Source organism: Elgaria multicarinata, chromosome 3, assembly GCF_023053635.1.
Source record: "Elgaria multicarinata webbii isolate HBS135686 ecotype San Diego chromosome 3, rElgMul1.1.pri, whole genome shotgun sequence".
Taxonomy (NCBI): domain Eukaryota; kingdom Metazoa; phylum Chordata; class Lepidosauria; order Squamata; family Anguidae; genus Elgaria; species Elgaria multicarinata.
This window is the reverse complement of record NC_086173.1, coordinates 64,851,952-64,864,558: the sequence shown is the minus strand read 5'-3', so window position 1 is coordinate 64,864,558 and position 12,607 is coordinate 64,851,952. Positions and strand designations below refer to the sequence as shown.

The window sequence follows — 12,607 nt, the reverse complement described above, 5'->3', positions numbered from 1 at the left end:
TTCATATTGTGAATATATTGGAGGCTTACACTTAACACTACAACATGTTCCTGGGCTGAGTTCTGGAACACTGTGGTGCAAACGAAGGCCTGGCTTTTTTAAAAAAACAAAAATCTATCATATAAAATCCTATAAAACATAACAGCATAAAAAGGGCAGGATCTACACTACTGCTTTAAAACGGTTTTATAACAGTAGTAACAACTGTTGGGGCCCAGGACATACTCCATATAAAGTTTTCAAACCATTTTCAAAGTGTCATATCCTGCTTGGTGTAGATCTGGCCAAGATTTGTTTTACATGGTTTTTTAAAAAATAATCTGTACAGGAATGTATAATTTAGGGCCTTCCTAGACGAGGCCTTAGCGCGCTTTGAGACCCGGTTTCCCTGCTGTGCGTCCAGATGACGCACAGGGGAATCCGGGCCCAGGCCGCACTGAGGCCTCCTCTAACGCGCCATAAGCGAAGTCGCTTATGGCGCGCCTTTTTCGCAGCCCTGGCCTCAGGCCGGGGCTGCAAAATGTCTAGGAAGGTCCGTGGCTTTTTGCGGCTACTCGCTTACTTGCGAGTAGCCGCGAAAAGCCACGGACCTGGCACAGCGCTCATACGAGCGCTGTGCCCATCGGCCGGGGGGGGGAAGAGAGGGGCAGGGGGAAGGCTGGACCCGGCAGGACGGGGGGGGAGAGCAGGCATCGGGGATGGCAAGGAGGGGAGGGCGGGGGAGAGAGAGAGCGCTGGGCGCCGCCGCCTAAACAAGCAGGTGAGCGGCGCTGCCAGGGCAAGGCCTGGCATGGGGGGGCTTTGCCCGGGCAAGCGCTGGGCACCTCCGCCCGAGCAAGCAGGTGAGTGGCGCTGCCAGGGCAAGGCCGGGGACAGGGAGGGGGGGCTTCATTTTTTTAAAAAAAAACGGACTTACCTTCTCCACAGTCTTCGGGCCGCACGTGGCCCCTTTAAACTTTAAAAAAAATGGCGGACGCTGCAGGGATCCCGACATCCCTGCGCGTCCCGCGTCTGGAAGCCCGGGCAGCGCGCACTAACATCAGCGCGCCGTCGCCCAGCCTCCCTACCGGCTTATCCCGGCAGGTCTAGCAAAGCCCTTAGACTCCATTCAAATTTTCATCATTATTTATATAAATGCTAGACAAAACCTTGATTCCTGTTAAATGACACCAGGCATATGCCCCAAAGGCCAGTGATGTACAGTTTGTTGGGTTTTTTACTGAATGCCAAGTTTCCTGGTGTTTATGTGCCAGGCATGACAAGTTTTAGCCTCGGGTAAAATAAAAAGGGGAGGGGGGAAATCACACTACTGAGAAGACATAGTGGTTCCTAGCTAACGGTTAGTACAACAACTCCTTCTTCAAATACCTGCCTCTTTAAGTTCATTGCCAAGAAATCTGATAAACAGCCAACCAGCATATCCTGTGCTGAAGTTTCTAGTGCAAGAAGCTTTGTCAAAATCCTTACCACATAAGGTACAAAAGTTTTGATTATCTGGACATCTTACAGAAGTTGTTGCATTGTCAAAACCACCAGTCTTATGTGCAGCTGCTGGGATGTTTAGGATGTGGCAGCCCCACCCAAAACTCTTTTCAAGGGATACCAGTTTCAACCACATACCTTATGACATAATTAAGGTCCTCTTTTTTTGAGGAGTGAAAAAGGGTGTAGGTTTGAATTTTCTTCTCAACAAGGAAGATCTAGAAACAAGATTTGGATGTAAACAAAACTTCACTTTATTTTTAAATCCTTGTTTCCTGTCACTTTCTTTTTTCCTCACTGCCTTCTTTATCACTTTCTCCCTCTCTCCTTTCCTTTTTCTTCTCTCCTCCTGAAGCCCTCTAGGGACAAGCCTCTTCACAACTCAAAACAAGGATGTGCGTACAACTATTAAAATACGACAGGTAGGCCCCAACAAAGTCAGTCAGAATGGACAGTCTGGAATTATATGCACTATTTCCCAACTGATGCTGCATGTCATCCATGTACCTTATGATGTGATTATTGCCCCCGGAAAAGTGTTCTGGGGGGCTGCCCCCCTTAAATGTCCCAGCAGTTGCCCATAAGACTGGCAGTTTAGGAGATACCACAAGGTCTGCAAGATGTCCAGATAGTCAAACCTTTTGTAATTTTATGACATAAGTATTTTGGCACAGGCTCTTGGACCATTAAGAAGTATTTGCACTACAACTGACAAAGTAACAACCATAACTGGATGTTAAGGCTTAAAAAAAGAAAGAGAAGCCAATTGGCCTGTTCCAGAGATGCGTATGGAGAGATCTGCCTGTGCAACTGAGATTTCCCACCCTCAAAACCCTGCTCACTTTGTTGAACTACCAGCTTCTCCCTAATCTTTAAAAGAAGCATTGAGAACTCTTGAGTGTGGTAGTGTTGGGGATTGCATTTGAAATAGTCTGAGTACTGCCCTCTGCATTTGCTCACTCTCATACACATGCACAAAGGGGGTTTCAAATTCAATAGAGTCCATAAGTCAATCTTATTTATTTTTTTATTTTTTTATTTATTTATCATTTGTTTATTTATTACATTTTTATACCTATTTTATCTCTATTTACATTTACCTCAGCCAATGAGGATGCCACCTCCTCTGTAATTGGGCTCCCCCCACTGGCTCTACTTGTAAAGCGAGGGTGCACAACCTGCAGCCCTTAAAGTGGAGAAGTGTGTCTATTTGACATTCATTGGGGAGAAGACGTGTTGGGGGGGGAGTGTGTCTGCATCTGTGGGGAACAGTGTGTCTATATGGGGGAGAAATATGGTTATGTGTATATGTACATGTGTGAGTGGGGAAGAGTATGTGAAGCCGAGGAAGGCTAGTGTGTATATATATTTGTGTTGCATGGATAGACATGTGTGGCGGACACTGGATGCAGCCCTCAGGGGCAAAAAGATCATGCACCCCATTGTACGTCTTCTGCTAGATGTGATGAGGCATCTGCCATGACTCATATGTCAACAGTAGGCCCACTACTGACTGGACCCTCCAAAACTGTCTGCTGACACCCAACCTGTCACAGGTGAATAAGTGACAGTAAGGAAGGAATGTACCTAATCCTGCACTTTTGAACCAACCAAAACTCAGTTACCCTTCAAAATTCACAGTTTTGCAATGGAGTTCTCCAATGAAACAATGTGTAGGGAAATGTGACTATTCAGTAAAACACCATTCAAACATGCATTGTATTCGGAAAAATGCTTGCAAAAAATGTGTATGCTAGGAAAACGTATGTATTAGGCAAAATGTACACAAAAATGTTTGAGTTCTTGTGCAAAAAAATTTTAAAAACAAAATTCTCAAAGTTCAGGGCAGACTGAACTTAAGATTTGAAGAATGAGAAATGGAGAGAAAGAGGAATTGATAGATTTGTCCAATGCCTACCTAGTAGTGAGAAAGGAGGAACAGCATCACCAAGAAGCAGGCCAGCTAAATCACTGACCGGCAGCTCAAGATGTTGGATAAATCCACAATGGATTCAAATGAGTTCGGATTTGAACACCTCTGATGTTGAGCAAGTGGTGCCCACCCTCTTGAAGGCTTTCATAATATTCAAAGATATTTAGCTGTAACTGATAGTTCAATTGGTTAGTCAAGTATAAAACAGGGATGGGCAACATGCAAGCCACATGTGGCTGCCACTGGCCCCACTCCACAGTAGAGCCCCTGCCAGCTCTACTGCCCACCACTGAATTTATTTATCTTAAATGGCAACTTTTGGCAGCAAATTGGCAATTCTGCTGTTTGGGAGTGGGGGGCACCCCATGATCTAGGTGGTACCCCATGGACTGCAATCCATAGGAGTTGGGGTGAAAATTGCCCCTGAAACTCTCAAAGTTGCCCACCCCTGTTATAAAAAGTTAAAACTGAAATTGAGAAACAGACCACCTGTTACTTGTATTCAGCAGTGAAAATAAGTTTCTCTGTCGCTTTAGGGCCTGCTAGGTTTTTGCTGAGATAATGCTGTAATTTAGTACACACATATAGTGTTGTTTAAAGCTCTAGAACACCAAGCAGAAGGTGTTATTTTTCACACAATCCTAAACATGCGGGGGATTTTACTGAATAACATGTATTCCAGGAGAAGGACGTGACCCCGGATAACAGGCTGTTGATGGAAGTGAGAAATGCATCGTGCCAGCTAGAATCTTTGACACCGTTTATGTCTGCAAAGACCACCTCTTCCATCACAGACTTTTTTCTTGCTCTGACCCTCTGCAACACTGTTGTGGTCTCCACAGCAACTGATCCAAGGCAAAGGGTAATCTCTCATTTTATCTTCACTGTTAAGAAAGTACCTTTTTGTGTGTAATACATTGAATCTAATAAAAAGTCTTGAGATTTTTATGATGACAACTATTAAGGAGGTAAGTAAAAACTCTGTTTTAGTATTGCATTGAGGATGTCCCCTCTCCTTCCCTCCACCCCACTTTGGTGTGCAATAATCCCATTGAATACTCCGTCTGCCTTCATATCTCCGTGCCTAGCTACGTCCCCCCACCCCGCATAGTCCTAAGGAATATGCAAATTTGAAAATGAAATAGATTCCCCTTTATATTTCTTGATTATGGCTGCAAACATCAATTGATTAATTGGCATGATTAAATGATTAAAGTCTTAATTGCAGCTTCTAAATGCATCCCAATTCAACTGGATAGTCACTTCCTTTGTAGAACAGAACCCTTTAAGTGCTCTGCAAAGTACCCTTGCTTGAGCAAAGGACTGTGAAACTCAAGCTCTTCTGCCCGCTGCTCCATTCCCTCCCCTCAACACACACACACATACACACACACACACACAAAATAACCCCACACTTAAATAGCCCTGTCACCTCAGTGCCTTGTGAAAGGGTCTTCAGAACATTATGAATACTCAGTGGACACTCTTAGACTCTACCAAAATGAGCAATATGGTATGTTTCTAATCATGCCTAGACTGACCATATGGAATTTTTAACAGTTGTATTAAAAAGGGGATTTCAGCAGGTGTCAGTTGAATGCATGCAGCGCCTGTTGAAATTCCATCTTCATCACAACAATTTAAAACTGCAGGACCTCTGTCCTCTTTTGTATCTGTTCACACTAGGCAGGGCTCCTAGAGCTTTAACTGATGTGATGATGAGGGAATTTCTCCAGGTGCTGCATGCATACAACGTACACCTGCTAAAATTCCCTTTTCTATATAACTGTTAAAGATACAGGAGCCCTGTCCTCCTTTCCATATTGTCACCCTAATCATGCCTGAAGGACACAGGCTGACTAGGAAAACAGAACCATAACACTGTCTGTTGCCTCAGAAATCACCACATAAATGCACAATCAAGGGTTTTCATTGCCCAAGTCACAAATCTGTTGTTGGTTTTTAAATATATGTAAGGATGGCTCTTCTCTCTCTAAATCTCAGAGATTAAAGCTGAGTTCGGATGACATTCTAATCAACTGGGGGGGGGGGTGTAATAGAAACAGAATGGGAAACAACTGTTGATTAGCGTGTCGTCCAAACTCAGCCTATCCCTCATTTTCCACCTGGAGGCGCACCTGCCAGTAAGAAGAAGCACCTAGCACATCCAACCTAAAATGGAGAGAATAATGGATCCAGCTGAGGATCAAAAGCCAACAATTGATCCGGATACTTGTGTTCTGTCCACATTTGGAACTGACCAACATGATTGCACCCCTATATTAATGTGTGTGTGTGGGGGACACAGTTATACTTCCAACTCCATCCCAATTTTGTGATGGGGTTTTTGGCTTTAAAAAAACCACCCAAATATGTATAAAAATGCATCTTTTACAATAAAAGTTCATATCAAATGTGGATTTTAAGGGGAAGTGTATATAGATGCATATTTTACAATGAAATGCCTCCAAAAGTTTATGCAGGTTGCAGATTAATGGAAAAACATTAGCAGCAGAGTAGACTTATGAATGAACGTCTGTGAAACTGAAATGGAACAAAAATAGATGGATTCGACCATTTCTACCAGTTGACTATAACCTTGCTCTAAATAATGAATGGAATCATTTTTTCCCTTTTTTTGTTCTATGTTGTCACATAATTAAGAAAAGCTTTCACTTTCATTTAGGATCAACAGAAAAGCACTTTTAAGATAGGTGGTTGGTTAATTAGTGACCAGTTAAAACCCCAACAATTCATCAACTTAATATTATTTGGTTGACAACCCCATTCTTGTATATGACAGGATTCTCAATATCCAAATTCCTGTTTAATTATCTCAAAACATTTGCAGATTGTAAGGTGTTTCAGTCTTTGCCTGCTTCTATAAGGATGTAGAGAAACAAAAATACTCCTAATCTAGACGTCCACTTAACAAGTCCTCATTGTAACTGGAGACATCACCTGGTGCATAGTTCTTCAAAGTTTGTTGAATAATGAATAGCGATGCTCTAGTGATTTCAAAATCCCCCATGTCTTCTACTGTATAATTTCAGTTATAATTAATCCTGATTCGCTTTTTTTCTCTCAAGGTTACTACTCCATCACTGATGAAACCATCAGGACTCTCCCTAGAGAAAATTCACCAGCTGTTCCAGCGGCTAAAGCTGGCAAGTTTCAGCCAATCTTTCTCGCCAGCTCAGTCAAGCTCAGAGAGTTTTAACACAGAAAGCACCAGAGTCTGTGCTGATTCCAAAACAAAAGATGTGTTTTCTACCCAAAGCTGCTCCACCTTAACCGATGATGACAGTCTTCGAAGAGACTCAATAACTGGGAATGATGCCACTGTGGAATCTGATCCTGCTCTGATTGAGATCTGTGGGGCAGTTAACCAAGAGGCTTTGCGGCCAGAATCTTGTTATGAGGCCGAAAGCCCCGATGAAGCCGCACTTGTCCATGCAGCCTGGGCCTATGGGTTTACATTAGTGTCCAGGACTGCTGGGCAAGTGACTGTGAGGCTACCAGAAGGGACAGTCCTGACCTTTGACCTCCTGTTCACATTGGGATTTGACTCCAACAGGAAAAGAATGTCAGTGGTGGTAAAGCATCCTCTGACCAGTGAGATCATTGTCTACACCAAAGGGGCTGATTCCGTCGTCATGGACTTATTAGAAGACCCTGCCACAGGTAACGTGTGCATCAGCCAAGGAACTGTTGACAATGTGTTGCTTGGGTGACTACGCAGCACATAGTTAAACTATGGAATTCACTTCCACAAGATGTAGTGATGGCCACCAATTTGGATGGCTTTAAAAGGGGGTTGGATACATTCCTGGAGGAGAAGGGCTACCGGTCCTGATGCCTATGAGCTGCCTCCAGTATCAGAGGCAATAAGCCTACGTACACCAGTTGATGGGGAACATGAGTGGGAGGGTGCTTGTTGCACTGTGTTCTGCTTGTGGGGCCCTGGTCAACAGCTGGTTGGCGAATGTGTGAACAGAGTGCTGGAGACTAGATGGATTCTTGGTGTGATCCAGCATGGCTCTTATATTTTTAACGATATAACCGGTCTTCAGGAGTATTTTGGAAGCAATACTGTTGTTAGCACAACAAGCCTTCATAATGTAGAGCAGAGCAGAGAGGTCCATTTGCTGAACTGGGCCAGATCTATACCAAGCAGGATTTTACACTATGAAAGTGGTATTAAAGTAGCATATAAGAGGTAGGAGCCACACCAAACAGGATATAGCACTATGAAAGCAGTATGAAAGTGGTATATGGCATGTGTCATGGGCCTCAATAGTTGTCAGTACACTTCAATACCACTATAAAGCAGTATTGTGGCTCCTGCCTCTTTAATAATAATAATAATAATAATAATAATAATAATAATAATAATAATATATTTCTTACCCGCCTCTCTGACTGGATCGAGTCGGGGAACAACAATAAGCCCAAAATACATAAAATACTGATTAAAAACATGGTATACAATGTTTAAAAACATCCTAAAAGCATCCTAAAAACATACTAAAATATCCTGCTTCCATACTGCTTTCATAATGTTATATCCTGCTTGGTGTAGATCTAGCCCTGGAGAGTGCTTAGAATATAGAGCAACCTAATTTGGATTTGCAGGAAGCCGAAGTTAATTGGCTTTCTGAGCTCTACAGTCATGTCATAAGAATCTTGCATATTGTGATGCTCTATTGAGGATAAGATATGCACTAATACATAGCGGTGGGCTATTAAATGTAGTGGTCACAAATCTAGGAAACATCAAGCACCCTTCAGTCCCTTTGTGACTTTAGTGCTGAAGTCATGTGGATTTCGATGGAACTTAAGCCTGTGTTACATTAGGTGAGGACCAATCATCCATCCCTCGAATAGAAACTCGGTGCCCCCTGTGCTGACAGGACTGGAGCCAAAACAGGACCACTGAGAAGTAAGAGGAAGCTATCAGCCTGCTCAGGAGGGAACCATCAGCCTTGCTCCTTCCTTTATACTTCAGGCAAGCTGTCAGACGAGGGCTTCTTCTTTTTTTCTGAAAGTGTCACATGTTTTATTCACCTGCTTTTCCAGTCATTCGTTGCTTTATTATTATTTTTAAAATGGGGAAGTTTTTTAAACTGCTCCAGGAATTGGGGACATTTCTTTTTAACATCACCATGCCAGCATGTCAGTGTTAATCATTGTCAGTTTCTTTTGCAAAAATTGTAGGACTGTCTTGTTGTTTTTCCAGAACTCAGCCCTAAGAGGAAAGATAGGTTTGCATTGAACACAGTGAGCCGCCCCACTGTTCTAAAAATGTCATATCTCTGGCTTTCGCCCATTATGCACTAGGGACTACACAGTTCTCATTTATATGCTTGGAAAGAGGCACATGTAATATTTAGCTTGCTTTTACAGGAGTACAGGCCCAGGCCTCCCATTAGCCAGGCTGAGATCTTTAATTCAGGTGGTGGATGGGGCCTGGGCACCCACCTCGCTACTTTTGCGAGAGTCGGGGAGTCAGTCCCTCTGCCTCATATGCTTGGTAGGGCAAACTTGTACATGTGTACACAGAGGTAAGTCGCAGACTATGCAACAGGATGCATGTGCCAGGACGTGTGCCCAGGATTGCATCCTGAGAGGGAGTGAAAGATGATTCCAAAAGAAAGGCAAAGACAGACAGAAAGAGGGGTTGAAAAGAATAGAAAGAGAAACAAAGAAAATGAGGGCTGTAGTGCAGACTACCAGAGATGTGTGTGAGAATGAAACATGAGTGATCTCACAGGGAATATTCAAGAGATGGGGAGAAACTGAGGAGCAGAGCAACAGGGGATGAGCTGGAAAGAAACAGTTCTACTTGGCTTGGTTGGGGAGGGGCTGTGAAGTTCTGTTTTACAGCACAATCCTATACATACCTGCTCACCATCCTAACTGGGAGAGTAAGTGGAACACATCCCCTGCATTCTTCTGCAATGGGGGAAGGTGAATTCAGCCCAACCTAGGCACCTAGCTGGGGAAAGCCAAAGCCCATAGGCAGCAAACTTGGGTCCAGCCCATGTTTAGTGGGTATTAGTAGCCATGATAGATAAATGTTCACAGCTGCTGAGCTCGGCATGGAGGGGACATTGCCTAGTTGACTACTGTGGGAAGCGGAGGATGCTGCTGGAATAGTTGGATGGTTTGATACGATCCAGCAGAGATGGACCATTAGATATGATCCAGCAGATCTCTATGGTATCCCTTCCTTTCCACATCTTAGGTAGTTTTTAGAGCCAAGAGCTAAGTTGAGTTTAGAAATGACCTCAAGTTGTAATAATACGGAATAGGCTACTTAGGTGCATGTGCAGAGTGAGAGATCCTGTGGCAACATACCTAGAAAGAGTTTTCTAAGGATCAGATCTTGGATGTATAAAGCTTGAGTGGGGGAAGGGAGGGAGCACCATTTGCTGCTTCGCCTCAGGTAGCAAAACATCTTGGGCTGACCCTGCAGGAATGAGATGGTAGGCTTGGAATAATCTGCAGGTGGAATAAACAACTGTCTATTTGTATTTCACAGCTAATATGACAACAGAAAAGAGGATACGAAAAGTAAGAAGACAAACCCAAAAACATTTAGATCTGTATGCACGAGATGGCCTGAGAACCCTCTGCATAGCTAAGAAGGTAAGAAGTAGCTCTCTCTCCTTCTTTCTGGAGGGAAAAAATAGCCGGTAAATGGCTTATATTGATGTTCCAACCCAATCCCCTGTGGAATGATGGTTCTGTTTCTGCTTTCACAGGCTTGTTTCCTATTCCTTTGTATCTCCTTGATCTGAATAATCTTATAATTAAACTAACAGGAGCAATACTCTAATCCAGCCTCTCTGTTTCTGTTCGTCTTGTCACTATCCTAGCTGTTCCTTACTTAGTGATTCCAAAAACGTTCTCAATCAAATACAGCAGCCTTCCTCAAATTTGGTGTGCTCCAAATGCTTTGGACTTCACCTCCCATCAGCTCCAGCCAGCATGGCCAATGGTCTGAAATGCCAGAGATTGTAGTCCAAAACGTCTGGAGGGCACCAGGTTGGGGAAAGGCTGAAATAGACGCTCCCTTACATTTCATGTAGTATTTGGTACTCCATCTAGGCTGATTAATCATGCTACAAATTGTCTGACACCTGCAGATTCTCCTGGCTTTATTGGAGAAGATTCATCAAAGCCTGCATTAATTTCCCAAGGCTGCTCCGGAGAATATGATTTGTGGATTACAGTTTTGGGCCAATGAACTGGAAGATGGGAAAGGATGTTTAGATGCCAGTGTTTCAATTGACATTTAATGTTAGCTTGGAAGGAGCATTTGGGATCACTATTGAATAGTACGGAGGAGAAGGTTTAGAGTGGGTCACCATGGTGCTAAAGACTGTCAGTAGAATTGGTTCAGACATAAAGCCAAACCATGGGTTATTTATTTATTTATTTATTTATTTATTTATTTATTTATTTATTTCACACCTTTCTACTACAAATAGTGCTCAGGGCAGCTAACTAAAATAAAATACAAGCACACTAGTGAATTGTTCCCAGAAATGGACTGGGAGCCAGTGAAACTGTTGCAGTAGAGATAATCTACTTCATCCAAAAACACATGGTTAGAGCTAGTTCAGACTTGCAAACCAGCTTCAAACCATGATTGGGAACATAGGAACATTGGAAGCTGCCTTGCACTGAGACAGACCATGGGTCCATCTAGTCCTGTATTGTTAACACTGGCTGGCAGTGGCTCTCTGGGCTTTCTAGCAGGTCTTTCATGGCCTACCTCGCGATGCCAGGGATCAAAACTGTGACTTCTGCATGCAAAGCAGGTGTTCTACCACTGAGCTACATCCCCACCCCATGAATGTTTCAGATACTGGTTTGTTGGCCACCCAGAAACCATAGTTTGCCTTTCAATTTCTTTGTAATTTGTAGAGGTACACTACTGATAATGCATACTGAAAAGTATGTTCACTGAAACACAACTTTACAACAGGGGTGTACAACCTCTTTGGCCCCAAGGGCCACATTGGGTGTCTGGACTGCACATATATTCACATAATCCCTCTCACTCACACCATGTTTATTTTGTATACATTCTAATATTTCAGAACTTTCCATTTAAGACAGTGTCAGGCAACTTGTGCAATGGCCCCTTCACACACACACAAACTGCCCCCTCTAACAGAAACATTCTGTCCCTCTTGCTCTCTCACTCACAAACACTTCAGATAATGTTTACTAGAGTAAGGCTCAAGCCTTGGAAGTAAATCTCACTGAATTCCATCAGTAATTTAGTAAATATGCCTAGGATCAGGCTGCCTGAACTTTTAATGCTACTTGCTCTGTGGTTGGTGGTAAAAACATAAATTTGCACCTGTTTCTACCTGGAGTTCAGAAGTAACAGTCTATCAACATTCACATACTATCATGGTTTGTGATGTTGCACTGGTACTGCAGCTTCTGTGACCATTCCCAATAATTGAACGATAACTCGTGTAAATTTGTTTGAAATATTTCTCTCAAGCAAGCCAACATGCTACACCTTAGTGTCTCTACTGTCTGAAATCTTGAGTACCTGTTATGGTAGGATGGCTTTAAAAGGGGATTAGAGAAATTCATGCAGGAGAAGGCTTTCAATGGCTACTATTCCTGATGGCTATATCCTACCTCCAGTATCAGAGGTAATATGCCTCTCTATACCAGTTGCTGGGGAACATGAGTAGGTTGGTGTTATTGTACTCCTGTCCTACTTGTACGTTACCCACAGGTAGCTGGTCGGCCACTGTTTGAATAGAATGCTTGACTCGATAGATCTTGGTCTCATTCAGCAGGACTCTGCTTATGTTCTTATGCTAGGTATTGAGTGAAGATGACTTTCAGAAATGGGCCAACTTCCGTCGTGAGGCAGAAGCCTCTATTGACAACAGAGAGGAGCTATTAATGGAGACAGCCCAAAATCTGGAGACTAAACTCACCTTACTAGGTATCTTTTAAGATTATTCATTATATAGGGTAACTTGATATTCTTGGCTACTAAAAGTAATTTCTGACATGTATCCAATCCTAAACACATTTACTTGGAAGTGAGTCATTGTTTAACTCTCACCTTTCTTACTTCTAAAGAAAATATTGTTTGCATTGTTGTCTTATGAGAAATTTCATCTCTGATGTCTTCCTGTTTAGTTTTGA

At 43.0% G+C, this 12,607-nt stretch overlaps 1 protein-coding gene across 1 annotated transcript in view; it reads left to right on the top strand.

The window, feature by feature from the left end:
- The window catches only part of ATP10B (ATPase phospholipid transporting 10B (putative)), a 78,544-nt gene that overhangs the window by 44,796 nt on the left and 21,141 nt on the right, over window positions 1-12,607 (top strand). Inside the window, exons 10-13 of the mRNA XM_063123278.1 lie at window positions 4,098-4,277; window positions 6,505-7,099; window positions 9,960-10,066; window positions 12,275-12,401. Coding sequence (XP_062979348.1) covers window positions 4,098-4,277; window positions 6,505-7,099; window positions 9,960-10,066; window positions 12,275-12,401 — 1,009 coding nt within the window. The remainder of the gene's footprint in view (window positions 1-4,097; window positions 4,278-6,504; window positions 7,100-9,959; window positions 10,067-12,274; window positions 12,402-12,607) is intronic.